Source organism: Copidosoma floridanum, unplaced genomic scaffold (assembly GCF_036245765.1).
Source record: "Copidosoma floridanum isolate Cflo_tuat_1 unplaced genomic scaffold, Cflo_Japanese_pri ptg000010l, whole genome shotgun sequence".
NCBI classification, from domain to species: domain Eukaryota; kingdom Metazoa; phylum Arthropoda; class Insecta; order Hymenoptera; family Encyrtidae; genus Copidosoma; species Copidosoma floridanum.
The window spans coordinates 741,582-765,262 of record NW_028321887.1 but is presented as its reverse complement, the minus strand read 5'-3'; the positions used below and the strand labels follow the sequence as shown (position 1 = coordinate 765,262).

Here is a 23,681-nt window from a genome sequence, read left to right as displayed (position 1 = left end):
ATGCTCAAATTTCAGTCAAATTATTTCATCACAAGCATTTGGCCACCTGAAAAATCTCTGTTAACTATTTCAAGAATTTTTTAAGACTTTGTAAATAGTTTATTCTTAGAACTTTATAAGGTGTACGAAGGTATTTACTATTGTTATTAAATACTCTTTCTTTTGTTAACGTTTATAACTTTAAATTTTTGCAAAACGTTACAAAAAAAAATTACATTCATCAATAGATGTTCTCCAGGTAATATTATTACGCCATTAGCATTGAGTTTATTAATAAGTAATTTAACTTCATGGAAAAAATAAGGAACTAACATAAATTTTTTCGTTGAAGAGTTCGGAATTATCAAGACATAAGTCCGTAATATTATTATTTAGTTTGTGAAAGTTAACGTCACATAAACAATAACATAGTATACACGGATTGTAAGATACAGCCATATAAGCTCATAAAAAATAACATGAAAAACAATAAATACATATAAGTGAATTTACCTTGAACTGCGTGTACGGAATCTCTCTTCTGACAGTTTTTTGGTACTGTATACGAGTCGAGTGATGAAGGAATCTCTGACGTCTCTATCATGCCTAAATGACTTTAGTCGCAATTACTTTTCGTTTTCAATTATCCTACGTTGCAATTACCCTACTCTGCCCTCTAGCACGTTCATACATAATATTGTTTTTATTACTGTTATTGTATTAAAAAATTATGAACTTATATAAATTAACAAGAAACATCCTGCAGAAGTAGAAAAAAAAATTTTTCACCTGAAACAACAGTTGAAATTCAAACAATCGTAATGAATACGAAACTGTTAATAACAAGCTAAAATATAAAATATCAGAGTTATATCAATTTGTTTATGTTACAAAATTAAATTTTATAAAAAATCGGAGTCAAAATTGAAAAAAAAATCTTTTCTTTATATTAAAGTTCTTAGTATCTTTCACAAAATCCATTTTGAAAATTTGATCCGGCCACACCATAACATTCAGAGCAGTCAAATGAATATTTAAATTAATAATCGTTTTGTGACTCTACTTTTAATGTTAGCCAAAAATCGTTGAGCATGGTTAGAGATCTCCATGAAAGGTATCGAATTCCAAATTTTGAGAAATTTTCATTAAAAACTGTAAAAGTTAGTAATGCAAAATTAAAATTTTGAATGGCGATTTTTGCCCTTTGCCTCATAACTTCGCGAAAAATAGGTTTCAGATAATTTAACCAGCTCTGTTTGGTAGATAATTAAATAATGAATGAATGTTTTTAGCTATTTTTGCAATATAATGCACTAAAGAAAAGTTATAATTCGCTATTTGTTTGATAATAAAAAAAGCCAGCACCATTATGCCCCACAAATCATTCCATGTATTTTGATCACATTACGAAGCGATTCCAACAACTGTTGTCGTATTTGCAAAAAATTCCATATTATATGATTTATCTACCCGTCTAAACAATCTTCTATCATATATGAGTATACTTATCAATCATCAGTTACATTACTTTGCAAAAATGCTATTGAAAATACAACTTTTTTTGTCTTTTCACAATCATCTTTTATTAAGATCAGTACGGACCAGTTCATGATCAGTTCCTGTTATTTGTACCCTTAGGTCAATCAAGTGGATCTATAACTGATCAGAAACTATGGAGAAGACTGACCCGTGCAGGAGATTTGATTCTATGTTCGAAAACTAAACAATGAGGTTCTTTTCTATTTGGGACGTTAAACTGGACGTAGTAAACGTAAATGGCACCATCGTGGAGCTTAGGAAAAATGATGTAAAAATGGTTTTAACCACACTTTTCAAGAACACTTGTTAATGAAATAATTAATTATAGAACTAAGAATCTAGAGGCAATGCCGAAAGGCTCTGCTAAATCGCTTTTCGAACTGCTGCGGATGCGTGGCGCGGCGCGGTGCTGGCTGCAGCTGCTTAAGTACCACGGTTTACGCGCTATTATTTATTAATTTAAGCATTCGTTTTAGGAAAGAGAATTTACGAAATTAATAAAAAAAAATTGTGTAAACCTTTAATAAGATGATCATGTAGGTCCGAAGTCGAAAAATCAGATGTGACAGCTGCAATGCCTAAAAGACTGAAAGCGTCGTATCTCAGCTTTTTTTGGTACTAGAGCAATTTTTTTTTTAGAGTACGTAAATAAATTAGCAAAATCACTTGCATTGTGTTCTCAGCGACCAACTTCAAAAAGAGAGAAAATACGGTAAGTCATTTACAGCTTTTAGTTAATAACCTTTTTTATTTGTTTAATCAAACAACCAAATGTTGTAGGTGTCAATAGTATACTACGCGCCTAGGCAAAATAGTGGAGCTATTACTGATTGCGTTATAGTGAGATCAGTAGTAGCCCCGCTTTTTGCCGTTGTACGTATACTTTTTTTCCTTACACCTTCACAAGATTTGTACTCATATTACCTCTGCACTGTATGCGGCAGCCACGCTCCTGGGACATTCGATCATTTCATTCAGAAGTCTACTAGTTATACTTTTTTAATCTCTACCTCTGCACAGTACGCTGTGGCCACGCTAACATAACACTTTATTATTTCATTAAGTAGTCAACTCTTTATACTTTTTTAACTTCTACCTCTACATTGTATGCAGCGACCACGCTCCAGTGGCAGTTTATCATATCACTTAAAAGTCAATTAACGTTAATGTTTTTTATTTATTCATGGAAATGAAAGAAAAAAACAATTATGGCAGAAACAATTAATGATCTCGCACTGTCAAAGTAATAGTGTCTGATCGGGACATTCAATATATCGTATATTTCACTAGTGCCTAATTGTCATGCAACGTCATTTTCCTATTCAATGTTTGCGTTCGATTTGCATCATTCGTTCGCTTATCGTCCATTCATAAATGTATAGTCAAGCAGCTTATGGTCAAGAATTACTACAAAAGTAAAAAAGTCACACAAAGGAATAAAACAGTTTACTACTGTAAAATTGTGTATAACGTCTGCTCTGCTACTGCTACTCTTCGTCGCTTAATACACAACCATACATATCTGCGCACTTGGTTCTGCGGATATATGGCGGGAATGACATGAAGCTTTTTCTAACTCAAAATCGGGTTGGATGAAACTAACTTTCGGTGGAGATTTAAAGAAAAGATGTTATTCTCAGAGGTACGAAAACAAAGAAATCAATTCCATGACACATTTTATACACAATCGAAATTTTAAACTAACAATTTTACAATAGGTCGCCATTATAAAATTTTGCTATTAGACTGGACGTATGGTATATATACTAACGTGTGTAATACATTTGATTTTCATTTAATTTTGAACAGTGCAATATGTATTTTCACGCATTAAAATTTTTTTTGCGTTTTTCTACATCCTTACTTATTTAAACAATAGAAAATTTTTCTAATATTAACGCCTCATTCTTACATAAAATTGTCAGATAAACAACTTCTGTATTAAACATTTTGCTCTAACACGAATACTTATCAAGATATTTAATAAAAAAGAAACAAAGTAGATTTCTCAGTTGTTTTGAAATAATAAACAATGACGCGTATTTCCGTCGAAGTAGATACTTTAAGGTAGTATTCTACGTACTTTTTTTTAAATTTTAAGTCGAATATCATGTTGTTACAAAAGACAATCACTCTTAAATTCTCTGGCACCTTCACTGTGTTTCAAATAGAAACATATATTTCATTTGTAATTATGTGATTAATAACTTCTTGGTGTGTTAATGTACACCCTTTCCCTTATTTTAATTGGAAAGTAAAATAAAATCCCCGTAAAAATACCTTCTAACAAAACAAAAAGGTTAGGTAAGTTTGATGTGTTTAGGTAATATTTTGTAAGGAATTTCTGAAGCTTTTACACACTGGCAATGTATAGTATTTTTCTTAATAAATATATAGCCTTGAAAAGTTCTGAAATCAAAATATAAAAACAGTAAAGTTTTTTTTTTTTTTTTTTTTGGTGCAACAAACGTTGTGTATGACATTTTTAGTACAATACTGTATAGTATTCGTACTTTAAAAAAATCAAACGAAGTAATGTTGACTTTTGCCCTAACATTTTCATATACTTTCGACATAGCAAGGCATTTATCGATTTTATGTAAGGTTTGCATGAAGTACCAGTCAAAAGTCAATGTTACTTAGTTTGATTTTTTAAAGTACGAATACTAAACAGTATTATACTAAAAATGTCATACACAATGTATAATGCACCAAAAAAAAATTATACACTTTTTATATTTTTATTTCAGAACTTTTCAAGGCTATATACATTAGGAAAAATACTATTTATTGCCAGAGTATAAAAGCTTCAGTAATTCCTTACAAAATATTTACTAAACACATCAAATTTATCTAACCTTTTTGTTTTGTTAAAAGGTATTTTATAGGGATATCATAACTTTTCAGGAAAATACCATTTTTTGAGTGTTTATTTTAAAAAACTTAATTACATTAGACTTAAATTCATTAAATTAAAGTTAAATAAATTAAACTTAATTACATTAAAAACAGGAGGTTGTGTGTTCGATCCGCACCCAGGGAGAATTTTTTCTCCTTCTTAATTATTTTCTCCAAAGGAAAAATTTCTTGAAAAAGAGATTATGTGGATTTGTATTATCAAGTATTTTATATATCTTATATATTGAGAAAGGGCATGTATGGATGGTAATAGAGAGTGCTTGTATGAAGAGTACCGCCATCTATTCATATGCGCCTATTGATACAATGATCAAAGTGTATCGACGTTCGCTTATATACCTATTGGACGTATTGAATTTTAATTACATTAGATATCGTTCGTATTAGAAAGTACTGGATATAAACAAAGTCTGTACAACATAACTACGATGATCTACAATGGTTTCACTAAATTTATACTTAAACATATGAAGATGTTTTGAATATATGAATGTGTGCAGAGGTCAATTTGTACTAATAGTTCAAAAATTACTCTATTGGTCAGAAAAATAAATTATATGATGCATGAACTTATTTTATACATATATGGAACATAAATTTAAAGCTATTTTATTAACTAAAATGAGCGTAGTAGGAGTACTGTCTCTTTGTTATTCAGTAGGGTTCATAAAAATAAGTCATGTTTATAGGGCGGAGCTTTCATAGTTTTTATTATTTGATGACTATAGAAAAATTTATATTTGTAGTTTTATCCATTTCATAAAGACGCATGTTGAAAATTCGAATTTTATATAGTTTTATAAAAATATTAACAAAGAAAAATATAAACGCACTAAGAAGTTAATACTTACTAATGAACTAAAATTGTTATTAGATATAGATAACTTAATTTATAATAAAAAATAATCATAACTGTACAAGTTACTCATGATGATTATTTATTTTCTATTATAAGTATACATTAAGTCTATGTATTTGTTCATTTGTTTATCCCTTTGTCCTTCTGGAGTGGTGTGTAAAAAATAGATAAAAATATTACACTATTATTTCCATCATGTTTTATTGCTATGTTGAGTAAACCTTTATGATAGATGGATGGATTATTACATATTACTGAGATAAGGGATTTATGTGGGGGCCGGGGGGGGGGGCGGGCAAAAAAATCATGTTGAGAGAGGGTGATCATCGGTTGAGGATGTTACCATAATTTTATTCGGTAAAATGTACAGAGAACTACATTTAATTTTTCCTCATTTTATAGGGGAAACTGTAGGGGAACTGTATGATATATAAAAAATATGTAATATTTAAATATTAAAATAAGTCAACAGCTTTGACTTTCGTATTTGACAATTTTTACGCACCTCAAATGTTGAAAAGTTTCCACATAATATTAGAGTAAACTTTGCTCTTGTTAATGCTACGCAAAGACGTTGTTGATCAGATAAAAAACCTATTCCACTGCTTCGTACACATGACATGATAATAACATCTCTTTCCTGACCTTGAAAACTGTCAATTGTATTCACTTCTGTTATGAATTTATTCCTCATATTTTCAGGAACATTTCTAACCCTACCAGAAGATACAATTAAGAATCATTTGAAAAAATAAGAGATTTTTGTTTAAAACACACTATTTTACTTACTGCTCTCTTATTGTGCTTAAAATAAGAGACTTTTGATTTTGGTACGGTGTAATCACACCTATTGTAATTTTTCTTTCGTATCCACTTTTCAACTTCAAACAAGTCATTAAACAATAAAGTAAGTTACCAACAAATGTAGCTTCACTTAAGTTAGAAAATTTAGTTTCATCTTGATAGCCATCAAGATTTAACACTCTGTAAGGTTGAAATGGAAAATTTTGCTTGTAATTGACAGAATCAATCAACTTTCCACCATAAAAATACCTATTTGGCCAATAAGAAATAGCGTTAACCATTCGGTATTGAACATTTAAGGTAATTATAGGATCTCGACAATCATCTCTCGTATTGTCACGTTGAGGTTCTAGAGCTTCTTTTGCTCTTGTGAATAAAGATCGGTCGAGACCTAATTTTTTTGCATCCTAAAAGTAATGCAAATAATAATAAGTTCTGAAGATTAATTTGTAACTAATAGCGTAATTGTAATTATCAAAGTTTTTGTTTACTTAACTGTTGACATCACAGTGGCAGGTAATTGATTTGGATCGCCGACTAAAATTAGGCTCTTGACTCCTAGCATTAATGGAATTAAAGTTTCAGCTTCACAGCATTGCGTTGCTTCATCTACAATGCATGTAGCTATTCTGTCGCGATCACCTCTGATAAAGAGTTAACAATGTTAATGTTTCTTTTTGATACAAGAAAATTTTTAGTAATTTTGTAGCTTACCCAAAAATACTTTCCATTTGTTTAGTATAGCATGATGTCAGTGTGCAAGTAATAACATCAGCCTTAGCTAAAATGACGTTTTTTGCATTATTTTGTAGTTTTGCTACTTCCATAGTATCTTCCTCCTATAATTGTATGATTAAAATAAAATTTTATTTCTAAAAACACTGTGCATGATAAATATTATTATAAATTTCCCTGGAAATTAAACTTCAACATATGTATTGTGATATGAAGTAGGGTTACCAGACGATCTTATTTACAGGTCATGTCCTGATTCTGCCTTATCTACCTTGGTGTCCTGGTTTTTCCGAAAACATTCAAAATATCATAGTTATGATAAAACAAATATTTTAAGCATAAAATTTCCCACCTGGTGTTTGGGTTTCAAATTTTTCAGACACGGACATAAACTAGCGGATAAATATATCAGATTAATTAGGTTGGCTGTAAAAAATTTGAAGAACCAATAAAATCAATAGAATATTCTTGTTTGCTATATATTTTGCTTCAGAGGTTCAAAAAGTTAAGCACCGAGGGGAACACTTGCTTAGTCATCCAGATATACCGATGAACGCAACCTACTTTCAACAACAACTGTACGCAATCTCATGCACTGACAAAAATGATTACTCGTAGTCAATAAACGATAAACTAACTATAATCCAGGTCTAAATTAACAATTAGCATATATTCGTCAGAACTTAATTGCGATAGCTTAATCAGTTATAGCAAGTTCTGTTTTATTTACGGCCATTTTGGCAATTCATTCATGTAACGGCTCTGAATTACTGTGTTAACCAAAATGGTTATAAAACAATTACCATGCAAAATATCGAGTTCCAGTGAAAAATCGTTCATAACTCGGTCCATTATAATTTCAGGGATTGCACTAGATTGCAATGCAAACATACTATTTTCAACACCAGCAAAAAGTTGTCAAAAAGTTTTAAACAACCTATACAGTCCCAAAATTCATTTTCCATAAGATATCGCTTATAACTCGGTCTAGTATGACACCAAAAATCTCAATTCTACGTACGGACTCTGACAATGGTTTATTATAAGTACGTAATATGATCTACACAGTTTTAAAGTTAATAAAGAAGTAATAATTAAATTAGTCAAGCGAAATATCAATTTTCGTAATAAATTGCTTTAAACTCGACCCAACATGGTCAAAGGGACCTACAACTTTACTTGTGCACTCTGACAATGGTTTAATTTATTTTTTTTTTTTTTGGATCGCGGCAGCCTACTGGCCTAGTCGTTTGGGCCACCCATTTACCACCTAGGTGTGGGGGTGTATTGCCACGTACGTATGCTTAATTCTGGATAATTGGGATTATGATGGACCGAGTAATAAACGATTTTTTAGGGAAATCCGATGTTTCGCTTCTCTATTTTTTTAATAATAATTCAAATATTTTTTATCTCTCTTGACATTGATATGTGGTCGTTAAAAATTTTTAAAAAACGTAAGTATAATTCTGAGTCAATGGAATCATGCTTAACAGAGTTATAAACTCTTGAAGTGATACTTTTTTGGGCATTGTGCACTGGAGTAAATCAAAGGTTTCAGAATTTTTTTTCTCGAAAAATTTGTGATGGAAGTGAATTATTACTTTCACTATTTGTCCCAGGACTGAGAGATGATGAGAATAAGGAGTAATAAGTAAAGTAAATTTTTAATTTCAATTCCTTAAAAACAGAAAAAAAACTTGCTGAAATATTTATTAATATAATATTAATATTAATTAATATATGCACAATTAATCGTAAGATTGAGTATGTTAGTGTACGAGACCGGTAAAAGTCTGCTGTTAGAAATTTTATTAGCCAACAAAGGTGCTATAAATGTAATATTTTTAGGTTTTTTCATTTGTTAAATACTAAAATATGTACTGAAACTATACCGTATTACAGTATATCTAGACTTCACAGATAATTTCATCACATTTGATTTATCACAGTGGATTATTCAATGTATTGTATCGTAAAATGTTCATCTATATTCATATAATATCTGCCAGAGAAGTATAACTTCATACTTGCGTACTTAAGCACTCACTAATTACTGATTTATACGGAAAAAGTACAAATAACTAATCGTTAGAAGGGGAAAAATTTGGCAGCATAACCATGGGCTTGCATAAATTATTCATTATCATCTACTATTCAAGCCATTTAACACTCCTTTAATTGTAACTTCTTACCCTAAATGGGACTAATGTGTATACAAAATAAACCATCATTGAAAAACATACATAAAATTTAAAGTGCCTGGAATTATTCTGCGCTAAGTGGAAGGATTTATCAGAGAAAATGTATATCTCACCAGTTTAACTTCTTTATATCTATTTTAATAACTTAACATCGTAGTAGGATAGAATTAGCTTTTCAAAAAATTAAATTGCTATTAGCACGAAAAAAATCATGGTGGTAGTTATTCGTTTTCTGGACAAATACAAATAGTTTTAGACTCCAAACTGTGTCAGCTAACGGCCCAAAAACATGGTAAATATGGTCAAAAATGGTTTTTCGCGTCTAGAAAAGAACTGGAGAGTCGGATGAAAAAAGTTATGTTGGTGGTAAAAAAATGCGCAATTTCAAGACGAAGAAAATGAGCTCCGGTCGGATAAAATCGGTCCAGCCGTTTTTTTCCCAATTTCCAAAAAAGTGCTACGTAGGACCGTTTCATTAAAAATCTATACTTCGCGTTCCTTCAAATATTAAGACTTGAAAATTGAATACAAGGAAGAACTTGTGCCCCTTAACATCCACACTAAATTTCAAGAAGATCGGTTGCAAACTTTTTGCAAACTGCTGCAAGAAGCAAAAAATGGTCCTTCCACAAACAAGTTGGACGTGACTGGTTTTTCAACATATTGCCATTTTTCAAATGGCATTGTACTCGTCGAGAGTTATTCTACAATCTACCAAAATGTCGTTCTGTTCGACATTCCAGAAGTGTGCGAAAAATCGATGTCAAAAAGCGGCTATTTTTCGTCGGTGCGGCGGCGCAGCGAGCCGCCGACTTAGGCCACGCTCACTCTTCCCATCATGACTCCAGGATTTCCGAGAAGCCGCGTTCAAAATGAAAACGCGCATCAAAAATAACGATATCTCAGGAACCACGTAAGATAAATTGATAATTTTTTTTAAAGTAGTAGTTCAGTTAGGTATATCGTGTGGCATACTGCACTGTAGAGTATGCATAGGTTATGCAATCTTTACTGTACAGCTGTCATTGTCCCTCTCACGCAACTACACGATAGTTTTTAACTTTGGAAATCTGAAATGCAAAAACTGTATGACTAGGCTTCTTGAGACTTGGTATTTAGTTCATCCATAATATCAATTATAGCACATCGTTTTTTTCAAAGGATTGATCGTTTCGTTTAGAAGTTATAAATGATTTCGTTTAGAATCCTACCCCAAACCAGGCGCTTTCCTATCTCTCACGTGTTGAAAGATCAACAGTAAAACTTTAATATCTCCAAAACTACACGGCTAGGCATCTCTAAATCTGGACTCGTGATGAACTGTAGCAAACGTAAGCCACAGGCAGAATTTAAAAAAAATTCGTAATCTAGTCGTTTTACTGAACTATCACCTTAAATATGGGGTAGCTTTTAATAATGTTAAGATTACACATATTGACACTTTGTATAAATAATTGGAGGACCTGTGCAATCAACGTTAATAATTTGTTATAACTTACTGTTGCTTCGTTTTCCTCCTACACGTGCCATAGTTGCAAGATATGGTTCTAATCAATCATACAAAACTTTAATAACAATAACAGTTACTATAAATTTTTACAAAATTATTTATTTATAACAATAAATTTTTTTTTTTTTCTAAAAAAGTTTGAAACATCTAAAGATAAGTAATATAGGGCATAGTCAGTATGTAAATTATTATTATCATTATTATTATTATTGTTATCATTACTATTATTATTATTATTATTATTATTATTATTATTATTATTATTATTCCTTAACCATTCAGTACATTATTTTTCAATACTCACTGTTTTTTCTTTTCTTACTGTTACTGCTATTGTATACCTACGATGTTTTAGCACCCTCGTATTAATTTTGAATTCAATTACCGTTTATATCACTATAGCAATCACAGAAGAAACGGTGAATATTGAAAAATAATGTATATAATGATTGAGGAATAATAATAATAATAATTTGCATACTTGCTTAGCACAATATTACTTACCTTTAGATGTTTCAAACGTTTTTTAAAAAAAAAGAAGATTTTTTTGTTATAAATAAATAAGTTTGCAACAATTTGTAGTAAATGTTATCGTTATTTAAGTGTTGTATTATTAATAAGAACCATATCCTAAACCTGTGGCAGGTGCAGGAGGAAAACAAAGCAATAGTAAGTTATAGCAAATTATTAACGTTAGTTGCACAGGTCCTCCAATTATTTATACTAAGTTATAAATATGCGCAATCTTAATATTATTAAAAGATACCCAATTTTACAAATAAGATCATCAATTTATCTTACGTGGTTTCCGAGATTTCGTTATTTTTGATGCACGTTTTCATTTTGAACGCGGCTTCTCGGAAATCCTGGAGTCATGATGGGAAGAGTGAGCGTGGCCTAAGTCGGCGGCTCGCTGCGCCGCCGCACCCACGAAAAATAGCCGCTTTTTGACATCGATTTTTCGCACACTTCCGGAATTTCGAACGGAACGACATTTTGGTAGATTGTAGAATAACTCTAGACGAGTACAATGCCATTTGAAAAATGGCAATATGTTGAAAAACCAGCCACGTCCAACTTGTTTGTGGAAGGACCATTTTTTGCTTCTTGCAGCAGTTTGCAAAAAGTTTGCAACCGATCTTCTTGAAATTTAGTGTGGATGTTAAGGGGCACAAGATCTTCCTTGTATTCAATTTTCAAGTCCTAATATTTGAAGGAACGCGAAGTATAGATTTTTAATGAAACGGTCCTACGTAGTACTTTTTTGGAAATTGGGAAAAAAACGGCTGGACCGATTTTATCCGACCGGAGCTCATTTTCTGCGTCTTGAAATTGCGCATTTTTTTACCACCAACATAACTTTTTTTATCCGACTCTCCAGTTCTTTTCTAGACGCGAAAAACCATTTTTGACCACATTTACCATGTTTTTGGGCCGTTAGCTACCGGTGTTAGAAATAATATGTGTTTATAAGGAAAAATTGTCAAAAACGAGAATGAAATTTTGGGTTTCTAAAACCATGCTGGGCCGAGTTATGAATATTTTTTACGGAAAATAAATCTTTAACTTTTTAATTTGTTAATGTCTTTATCTACTAAGTTATCTCTCAAGTTGAAAATAATATGTGCTTTTGATAAAGCATTGTCTTACTACATACGAGGTGTGTTCAAAAAGTAACGAGAATTTTTAAATTTCGCGGGTTTGGAGAGTCTGCCTGTATAAAATTTTTTTTTATTATGTTAGTACACATGCCATTGAAGTACGATAAAATTTTCAGCAATATTCATTACTTACTTTTTAAGTGGAAGCCGCTAACGTTAGACGTGTTTTTCGAGCTCGGCGACTTTCGTTTATGAAAAAAAATGGATCAAAGAATTTGTATTCAATTTTGCGTAAAAAATGAAATAAAGTGTAGTGAAGTTTGTAAAATGTTAACAAAGGCATATGGTAAGTCTGCTATGAGTAAAGCAAGGATTTACGAGTGGTATAAGCGTTTCCAAGATGGCCGCGAAAACGTTGAAGATGACGAACGACCCGGAGGCCCAAGCACATCAACAACCGATGAAAACGTGAAAAAAGTGGCATAGTGCATCATGAATTCTTGCCACAAGGTCAAACAATCAATAAGGAGTACTACCTACAAGTTCAACGCCGTTTGCGTAAAGCAATCCAAAAAAAACGCCCGGATTTGTGGCAAAATAATTCATGGCTTTTGCACCACGATAATGCACCTGCTCACACTTCATTGCTTGTTCGTGAATTTTTGGCCAAAAACAAAACTGTAACGATGCCTCAGTCCCCATATTCTCCAGACATGGCTCCATGTGACTTTTTTCTATTTCTAAAAGTAAAGAGAACACTAAAAGGCCGTCGTTTTACAAGCATAGATGACATTAAAAGCAAATCGCTGAAAGAGCTAAAAGCTATTATAAAGACCGAGTTTCAAAAGTGTTTCGACGATTGGAAAAAAGTGTTGGCACAAGTGCATTATATCCGAGGGGGTTTATTTTGAAGGGGACAAAATAGATAATGATGAATAAATAAATATTTCTTTCATAAAACGAAAATTCTCGTTATTTTTTGAACACACCTCGTATGTAAAATTCTGGGTCTCTGAGATTATGCTAAGCCAAGTTATGAATAATTTTTTTTACCGAAAGTTGATATTTAGCTTGTTATATTGTTTTATAACTTTTTTGTGAACCCATCATTGTCCAAATCATGTATTTGTAAGAAGATTTAATGTCCGATTTCAGTCTGGCAACTTGAATACCATAAAAGTACAGTTTTTTTGGTTCTCTAAAACATGAAAATGTTTTTTACGTTAATGACTGTAAGACCCTGTACCGTAGAAAAATGAAAATTTTAAGTTGAAGAAAAATCTGTGTTTTGCTTCCAGACATCGTAAAAACTGTAAATTTACGAGTAAGACACGAGCAAGTAACGTTAATTTAGCCCCTAGATGTATCTATAACTGAAGTAATACTTTTCTATGATCTCAATTTAATTAAACCTTCAGCAAAAAACTTCCTTTGATTATTTAAAAAAGTTTGTAGATCGATTGACCTTATGCGGCGTTGTAATCAACTGGTACATGAAATAGACCGTTTTTGATAAAATGACCCCTACATGCTAATGTCATTGACATAGTGAAGAATCACCTTAGATTTGTTGTGAATTTATCACTCACATAATAATCAGGACGTCTTATTTAACATGGCTTCTTATTCATAGGATTTCAAACCACAGCAATTGTAAAAAAGTGCCACTTAGAATCTGGTCTCGAATTCGGATCTCTTTCTTGCCGGGAAATTGCGGGAAGACGACTAACTTTTTTACCCTAAACAGCTGGTATGTTGAAAATTTATCATACGCAGCAATTTATACAAGTGCCATCTTTATTCGCTTCGAGCAGAAATCTGAAACAACGCTACCTGCAGGGAAAAAGATGTTGATACTCACTAACAAGAATACACAGCCTCTTATGGACAATGATGTGTTACAAGCGTTAGTTTTAACAATAATGTATCTTTAAGGAGGTTTAGGAGAAAAGTTTGAAACGTAAAATCTTGCCAAAAAAATTAATGTTATATTTGAGCATATCAGGTGCACATAAACTTTTCAAGATTTTTTACCAGGAAAATTTTTGAGAAAAAAATTATTAAATATTGTCAGTTTAACACGGTCTCTTATGATACAACAAGGTTAGGTTGCCTTTTAATTGAAATCAGGGTGTATTATAAATGTGTTAGAATAAAAAAGAACATTTTCATATATACCTTAGAACACAAGGAAGATGCTCGACAAAATTTTTTTTTTTTTTTTTTTTTTTTTTTTTTTTTTTTTTTTACCAGTAGGTCAACTATTTGATTTTAGAGGAAAAAAGAGTAAAAAATTCTAACGTTATCATTGTATTTTGGGGATATCTCTTTTTAGTTCTTATTAATCGTTCATTATTAATTATGGTTGAAAATGCAATTTTAGTATGTAGTTTTTTTCATTAAGCATGTATTTCTCACATTTAAATATAAGGTCCACCATTAAAATTGTACGAGAACTTAATTATAAAAGTGAAATTTTCTTTTTAACCTGTCAGACCTCGCGTTGTCAGCTGAGAAGCAGCATCAATCAAATTAATTTCGAAAAAGTCTAGTTCTATTGAGCATAAGAAAAAATATTTCTTAATATGTTTTTGCAAAATTTTTTTTGTTTACTTCATCAATGATAGTTTTTTACTTTAATATTAACTAATAATTAGCTTGTCATGTATAGTGTGTGCCTAGAGGATACCAGAGCTCATTGCTTGATACGTCACCAAACGCATAGTTTTTCAACGTAAGAAAGACACGCACAGATGGTTGAGATAGATTTAATTTCTAACAATTTCTAACAATTATAATTTAATTTTTTAACAATTATTCGTTTTAAATTCGAGACAAACTTAACAAGAAAAACCTTAGCAGCTTGAAAAAAAAACGAATAAATAAAGCTGAATGTTGTCCTTGTCAATACAACAAACTTGTGATTATGACGACTATATCAAGAATAGAAAGTTTCTTTCACGGTCTGACGTCTAAAATTCAAGAATTTTGATATGGTTTGTTTTTTTAACAAATGACTGCAGCCTCGTAAAGCTTTTTTTTGCACGATCGATACCAATAAACTATCACTCTTCGCAGAATTTTTAGAGTCAACGTTTATTCTCAAAATCGATAAAACTTACAAATAAAATACTGCCAAAAAAAGAGCTGTTTAGTAACACGCATGAACCACCTTAAGTACTTGCTTGTACATTAAAATCCAGAGTCATTAACAGTTACTAACTGTGACTTAAATCTAAGGACTCTTTTCTATAAGTTCGGCAATGAATTTTAACTTTTACTCCTTAGACTATAAATAATTTGATAAATATTTAATGTAACCGTATAATTTGAACTAATTGTATTAAATCAGTATATTAAAGAGTATTATTAGTTTGACTACGGTTTGTCTGTGTGAGGCTATTAAATTTTCTTGTAGTTTTATTAATTACTGAATAGATGACTTTTTTTTTATAGTGACATAAAAAAATATTCAAGCATCTTGGTTTTCGACAGTTTGATCTGGTAACCCTGAACAAAATATGTATCAATATGTTGTAGTATAATTTCCACCGATTGTTTAGAAAACTTTTCTCATGATATTGAAAACAGGATTCTAATTTGTATTTTTTATTGCCTTTAAGCTTCAAATTATAACCTTACTAATCATAGTTTTAAAAATAAAGTTAGAAGGTTGCAAACAGTAGTTACTTTCATAGAACTTACAGGACTCCTGTGAGCTAATTTTAAAAATTTAGCTCTGTAAATTTCAAGGTCTTTTTTGTACGTTTTATTGAGAGGATTATTTGCTACCAATAATTGAAGTGCATCGATATCTTTTTTTAATTGGTGCTTCTAAAACACAAACAGAAAATCAAAAAACAATTATTACAATTTTCCAGGAATGTATATCTACGGAGATTAATTTGTTACAGATCACAAGGTCAACCGTTATGTGTGGGATCATTCTATGGACCATAAATTATAAAATGTTCGTAAATAAATTTAAATAAATTATGATTTTAGTTAAGCCTTTTAGACTTGTTTAGAAAATAATTAATTTCCGTAGATGCATATAAAATTCAATTTACACTTTTTCAAAGATACTTCACATGCTTGTATGAGGTAAACAGTACTCTTTCCGAATGGTGCAGTATATATGTACAATAATTTAGACAACTACGTGATGCAAAGGATATGCATAACCTGCAAAATTTGCATTATCTTGGAAATGTTAGTGAGGTACTATAGTCAGTGGCGTAATACATACTCCACGTAATTATTACAGCAAAATAAGTTTAGAGATACTGCAGCTTGAAATGCAGTAGAGTAGTGTACTCGGGCATATGTTTTTATTTTAAGAAAGTAGCTTTTAAATAAGCAGTTACATATATATATATTTGTAAAATAGTAGTCAAGTGCAGCATCCTTTATTATAACAAAGAAAAAGAGTGATAAAAAATGTGAACACTATCCGTATTTTTCACAGCCCTTTTCTGCAAACTTCTAGCCATGACTGGATCGTGTTAAGTACACTTTGAATTTAACTGCACGCGCCAGTAACCTATTCAATAAAACTTCTACAATGTAAACAGCTTCTTCTACCATGCTCAAAAAATGATACTTTTGTTATCTAAGGCGTACAGTGAAACCAACACTTTTCACCTTTGGGTCGCACTTTGCACCCCAGTTATCACTTACTTTTTACCCTATCTAATGTGCCCACAGGTGCAAAATTGCACTGTTTGCCCTTGGTAACAAAAACAATATATGTGACTAGGGCATAAATATTCAGCAACTGTGCCCTTCGAATACTTAAACTCGTATTTTGCGCCTTTGTCACATAATATACTATTTATTACCAAAATTGTTAACTATACTCCCACGCGAAGCTGTTCAGGGTTTTCGGAATGAAAAAATGTTTTTACTACACCACTGCTGAAAGTCATTTCTTTCCTGATTTCAGGAACGCAAGCAAAACATGTCTGCGAGGTATTTGCCACAACCTGTGTGTTTGCCACTGTCGCCTATGCAGCAGAGTATGCCAAAATATTTTTCTAGCAGGCGGATAACGCAAGTTTTACCTGGGAGATTATGTTGCGCTCTCTCTCTCTTGAAACCGTAGAAAAAGCGTCATATCTCGATGGAGGAAGATAAAAAACCGTATACGCTACCCACATAAAAATTTTAAGTTTGGCCAAAATTACAATTTTTACACGGGTACACGGGACGAAAGTATGGTATCGGCCTCCGAGTGTTTGCCTCCCTTATCTTTGGTTCACGAATCCCATTCTTTCGTCCCTTATGGCGTAATATACTATTCTCAATTTTTTATTAACGCTCTGCAGGTTTTAACAAAAATTTTGGGAAAAAAAAAGTTTATCAGTTTTAGTTCAAAAATAAATATTTCATTAGCATTAGACTAGAATTATGTGTATACCACTTTTGAGTTATCCATATGATTTTAGGTAAGTTAAAGAGTACTAGTACATTACGTCTCTAGGAGGCAAAGTACCAACTTGAGCGCTCATAGAGGACGGTTGTTGTATGTTTGTGCATGAGTCACGTACGTTGTTTTCTTATCGAGGACAGAAAGTGCAATTTTGCCCAATGGGCACAATTTGCGCCCTAAGGAAAAAAAGTATTTTTCCGCTCTCGGGTGGTTTTGAGAGGCTGGTACTTCCTCGGACTAAAAAGCAGTTTTCCGATACTCGTTCGAAAAGTCTCCTTTACGAACCTCGTTACGTCCCTTGCCTTCGGCTCGGGCCGCAAACCTCTCGGTTCGCAAACAGAGACTTTTTAAACTCGTAGGAAAACTACTATTTTTGACCTCAGGCGTTTTTGAGGATCGGGTGTGCCCTCGGTTGGAAAACTATGATTCAACCCATAAGTGCCATATCTCTGTGGCTACCTTACGTCCCTCGGGCCCTGCTTCGCAGGTCCCTCTGGCCGCAAAATAGCCCTTCGGGCGCACATGTTTGTATTTTGTACTCTAGTGACGTAATGTACTATTATTGTCGAGTGTGTAAAGTGCAATTTTGTGCCCATAGGCGCACTATGCGATCAGTAAATCACTTTGAGCCCTAGGGCAGAAAAGTACTTTAGGCCTGGAGGACGCAGAAAACTTTTCTGCCCATCGGCCCAAAGTGATTACAAGGGCGCAAAGTGGCAGTTGCACTTTGTGCCCATCGTGAGAAATGGTAGTATTCGTCACCATGGAGGCTATTTGCCAAGGTATGATTAAAAGTATGTTTCCCTGAGGTTAATCTAGCGATGAGAGTTATTATTTCAATTAAGTCTACTGAAGACAGGTTTTTAGAACAAAGTTATTTATGTCACGTGCTTGAGGGACTAGAGTTTTAAAAACGACAGATTTTCATGAAACGGAAGTCACTTACCGGAAGTCTCTTCTTCCTAATTTATTTTATTTCTCTCTTACCCCATCACCCTCACCACCAGTCCCCTACATACTTCCCCTCACCCTGTCTCTTCCGACCGTGCTGCGCTAGTTTCCTGCACACCTCCTCTCATTACTTCCCGTTTTGCCTCGCCCCGCCATTCCCTTTCACACTACACCAAGCAATTAATGTTTCATTGAGTCATAATTTTTGTCCCACAATAACTTTTATTCAACTTTGAATTTTTTTCTTCTACAATTCTAAAAAAAAAAAAAAAAACAGTTTCCAAGAGATTTGAACCCTTGACTTCCTGTCATACGAGCCGAGTATCTTACCTACTCTGCTACGAGTGCTCCCAACATGAGGATTTCAGTTTCTTCTACTTATACTGTGGTTCGTAACTGAATTTCAATTTAAATATTCGTTTACTGATTATTAATTAATTTGGTTTGATAATACGCTATATTAATCATTACATTATTTATTCGAATAACTATTTTTTTTTTTATAAATCGTCTAATCATTTTCCAAACTTAAATACAATATTTTTTTAGCAGCAGCTTTTCCATACATTTATGAATATTTATTTAATTTTTATTAATTTAATAATTTTCAAATAAATCAATAAATAATTATTTTTACAATCTTTTAATTTTTTTCGAAGTTTTACAACTTTTTTCCAACAGCCTTACATTTTTTCCATCGTTTTTTCATCAATGGTTTATTCATACGAGGTTCTATGAATACAGTAATTAATTATTATTGAGTTTTATTCTTTCATTATTTCTGTATTTGAGACTAAGGTGTTTTTTTTTTAGTTAAAAACGTTTATCACAGTTAGCGGGGGCAAAGTTTAGAGAGGTACGAGGAGTGAAAATATGTAGCAACGCTGGCAATCATTTTTTATATGGATATACCTACATATGCGCTGTTACAAATACTTGACCGTTTGTTTCTCATTTTATTAAAAAAACAACTTGTGAATTAATTTTAAAATTTTATAGGTATAGATAACAGTAATCTATCATACTAAACATTGGGAGCTTTGAACAGATTATTTCCTTATATTTTCCTTATATCCTCGTAAAAAAGTATGACAAGTCTTCCACTGCGTATAAACTAGTTAGACAGAAAAACGAAAAAAGTAGTCATAGCTTATCACAGATTATCGTAAAACTGTTAACTATTTACTGAAATGAAAAAAAAAAAATGAAATAATGAAATGAAAAAAAAAAAAAAAAAATGAAATGAAATCAAAAAAGACATGAAAAATACAATAAAATGGAAAAAAGTTAACTAAAAAAAGAAACAAAAAAATAGAAGATTGAAACAATAAAATTAAAAAAAAGTGAAATAAAGGAAATTTAAAAAAATGGAAAAAATTAAAAGAAAAAAACCAGGGAGTATGAATGGGTCATTGGACCCACGGTATGAACGAAGCTCTTTAAATAGACCCATAGAAAGAACGAAGCTCTATAAGAATAAGTACTGCATTTGTTTAGTTAAGTAAAACAAAAACTTGAAAAACGAATGAAAAAAAAAAAAATTAGTTCAGTACTCACGATGGTTGAACTTTGTTAGTACGTCGTGCATAAATACAGTACTCACAAAATTTAATCATCGTGAGTACTGAACTAATTTTTTTTTGTCTTCATTCGTTTTTCAAGTTTTTGTTTTACTGAACTACATGAATGCAGTACTTATTCTTATAGAGCTTCGTTCTTTCTATGGGTCTTGCGACCCCCTTGTTACCTGAGAAATTGTGTTTCTTTATACTCATCTCATATTTAAAGAACTTCGTTCTTACCGTGAGTCCCATGATCCATTTATACCCACTGGTTTGTTTCTTTTAATTTTTTTTATTTAAAAAATTTTTTTTATTTTATTTAATTTTTATTTTATTTTTTTAATCTTCTTTTTTCATTTTTTTTTTAAATTGATTTTTTTTTATTCTATTGTATTTTTTCATGTCTTTTTTGATTTTATTTCATTTTTTTTTATAATCAATTTTCGTCACTGCAAAAAAATACAAAAATTTTTTAGATCATAAAAGTGCACTCTTCTAGAGATAAAAGAGTCCAAAGATTGATTAATGCATACGGGCGTAAATGATGCGTTTAGGGCTTAAAAACTATTAAAATAAAATCAATACAGTAAACATTAATCAAGGTAAGCTTCTATCTACACAGTAAACTATGAAAAATATCAAAAATGGAGCTCTTTACTATGATACAATCACGATATCGCAATGACCATGGACCCGATAACTTAACAAAGTTTTAACAAGCTGTATTGGATACGGACACATCTCAGGTGGACCTGGGAATGCCAGAGATCAGAAAATTTGCTAGCCTGAAAGCACTCGATTTCATGGGAACGGTTCTATTTCAAATAATAACAATTTTGTTTTTATGTAGTAATTTATGGAATCGGTACTTCTTACACGACATGGGTATACTTGATCGAATTCACATTATTTTGAAGTGGTAACTACTTTCTATTCGTTACGTAGTCGAAATTAATCCCATACCAGCCAGGCAAGATTAGTCAGTTCATCAGATGTGCCTTATACGGGTGTAGCCGATGCGTGCTGTTTTTTTAAAGAGTCTCATGACCCTTGTTTTCTTCTTCTCCAGATTTTTTTTTTTTCTCAAAGTAAGTAAGTCAATGATTTTTGAAGTTATACTTATGTAGGTGCAATATGAGCAAGAGTTAATAAACGATTTCAGAATTCTGATCTTGAGAAAACGTGGACGGAAGTGGATTTGGTATGTCACTCTCCCTTCGTCTCACTTCTCTTGCCACACATCCCCCACTAGTCCCCCCCAGTCGACACCACGCTACTACAGCACAGCACAGATTTTAAATTTTATTGAGTTTTATTTCTTATTCTATAACTAATAATCTCTCTCTCTGTTTCTCTCTGTCTCTCAAAAATAATAATAATAATAATAATAATAATAATAATAATAATAATTGTACGAGAGTTGAACTCATTATTTCCTGCACACAAACCAAGGCCCTTAACCACTCCCTTATGAGCAGTCCCGATATTAGAAACTCTAATTACTTCTTGTTGTGATGCGCTTCATAACTTATTTTTAATGTAAATATTTATTCACTTATTATTAATCAATTTAGTTTTATTCACAAGTACATTACTTATTTAATAAACTAATATTTTTTGGTCAAAAGATTTTTTTTTTAACTTAGGAATGACTATAATTTAGCAGAACAGCTTTCCTATGAATTAATAAATATTCATCAATTGTTCATCTGTTGCTTTTACAATAAATAAACAATTTTTTTTAATAATTTTTTTAATATTCAAAATTAGAAAATTTTTTTTTATATTCTATAAGTACTCTAATTGATTTTTATTTCATTATTCTTTCACAATTTTTCTATTCGTGTTGAAGGTGATTTTTCGACATAAGCACGTTTATCATAGTTAACGGGAGAAAAGTTTAGAGAGGTGAGAGGAGCGCAAATATATGCAGCAACGCTGACAATTATTTTTCTTATATGGATTTACTTACACAACTTGTGGATCTATTTAAAAATTCATTAGGTTCATCTTAGAGTTATCTTTCATACAAACGAAAATTGGGAGACGTCTACAGATCATATTAAATGTTAATGCAATTTTACGGGGTTTTTTCTTTTTCTTAAGGTTAGATATTAAATTGCAATTTTTTTAAATGACACATTTATAAAAATGTACAGTTTAAGGATCTACAACCTTTTTGGGTATTTTTTTTGTTGCTATTTTGAATATTTACTTGATGTTTGAATAATATTTGTCAAAAAAATATGTATGATGAACGTCCTGAAGAGACATTAACTGGCATGTAATACTACCGTATTGAAGAAAGCGGTACTATAGGATGGTTTTTCTTAACCCTTTGGATACAACTAAGTTATGTGTATTATGTGAAAGTATACAGTCTTATACTGGCCATTCTACATATTGTTTATGTTACATTGTATTATAATCATTTTTTTATTAAATATTAAAATATTTATTGAAACCACACCCAGTTAACGTAGGTATACTCATTCCAACGATAATTGCACCACCTTTGCACACAATATCTTTTCTTAGAAGATACATTTATGATCAAAATTATATTGCCTGCCACATAATTTCATAGAAAAATAACTTTATACTTAGGTACCCAGGCATCCACTGTCCACTGGTTTTCTAATTAACTATTCCAATGTCTTGTCATAAGTACCGATTTTATTAACTATGAAAATAGAGTTGTAGTAAATTAAAATGAAACCATAACCATAAGATGAAATGCTTTCAGACTGGCAAATTTGATACTTAGCTCTGGTATTAACAGCACCACCTAAGATATGCTCGTAGTCAATACGCACCTACAAATGACATGAAAAATAGAATATTATCCTGAACATAATTGCGTTCTTAGTGTTCGCAGATTTGAGTAATGAGAATTTTATGACTTGAAAGTTTCAAAAGAAAAATTAACAAGTAAATTTTCAAATAGTAAAAAACGTTAAAAACAAGCTCTACACCACTTAAATAAAATCAATGCGTACAAATATTTTCTATTTTCTCTTCTAGATACTTACTAATAACTAGTTTTTATGTTCCACTAGTTATAATACAAGTGTAGCTTGAAGATAAAGCTATTATAACATGAGTGGACCAAAGCTGGTTTGGCTTTGCAGCTCTGGTTGAAACAACTATATTTGTATAGTTTCAATAAATATTTTAATATTTTATAAATTAATATGTACAACCAATATATGACGTAAATGAGAGTTTAAATTAAAGCCACAGCACGACATGATGCAAGGCTGGCCAGTTCATAAGACTGCCCTTTATCAAGTTTTCTGATGATTCCAAAATAATTTCCTACTGCCTACGCTGATTACATTTCTAACATCACGCTCGTATATGTGTGACATACGCTTAGACACTCATTCTTAGTCACGTATCTAATAACGGTAGATCTCGAATTCATAGATTTATTAATTTGAGCTGTTGGCCGAAATCAGTTTGGAATGAATCAACCAACACGTGTTGTTGCAGTAGGTATAACTGTAACTAATGAAAATAGACATTTGTACAACTGTATACACGTGCTACGCAGGTTGTTAGTAGCAACGTACCTGAATCAACAC

General features: G+C 31.6%; 1 protein-coding gene across 1 annotated transcript in view; it reads right to left on the bottom strand.

The window, feature by feature from the left end:
- The window catches only part of Setx (probable helicase senataxin), a 322,325-nt gene that overhangs the window by 61,823 nt on the left and 236,821 nt on the right, over positions 1-23,681 (bottom strand). Inside the window, exons 10-14 of the mRNA XM_089589921.1 lie at positions 15,856-15,984; positions 6,815-6,939; positions 6,597-6,744; positions 6,086-6,507; positions 5,802-6,012 (exon numbers count right to left, since the gene is read on the bottom strand). Of these exons, the coding sequence (XP_089446047.1) occupies positions 5,802-6,012; positions 6,086-6,507; positions 6,597-6,744; positions 6,815-6,939; positions 15,856-15,984 (1,035 nt within the window). The remainder of the gene's footprint in view (positions 1-5,801; positions 6,013-6,085; positions 6,508-6,596; positions 6,745-6,814; positions 6,940-15,855; positions 15,985-23,681) is intronic.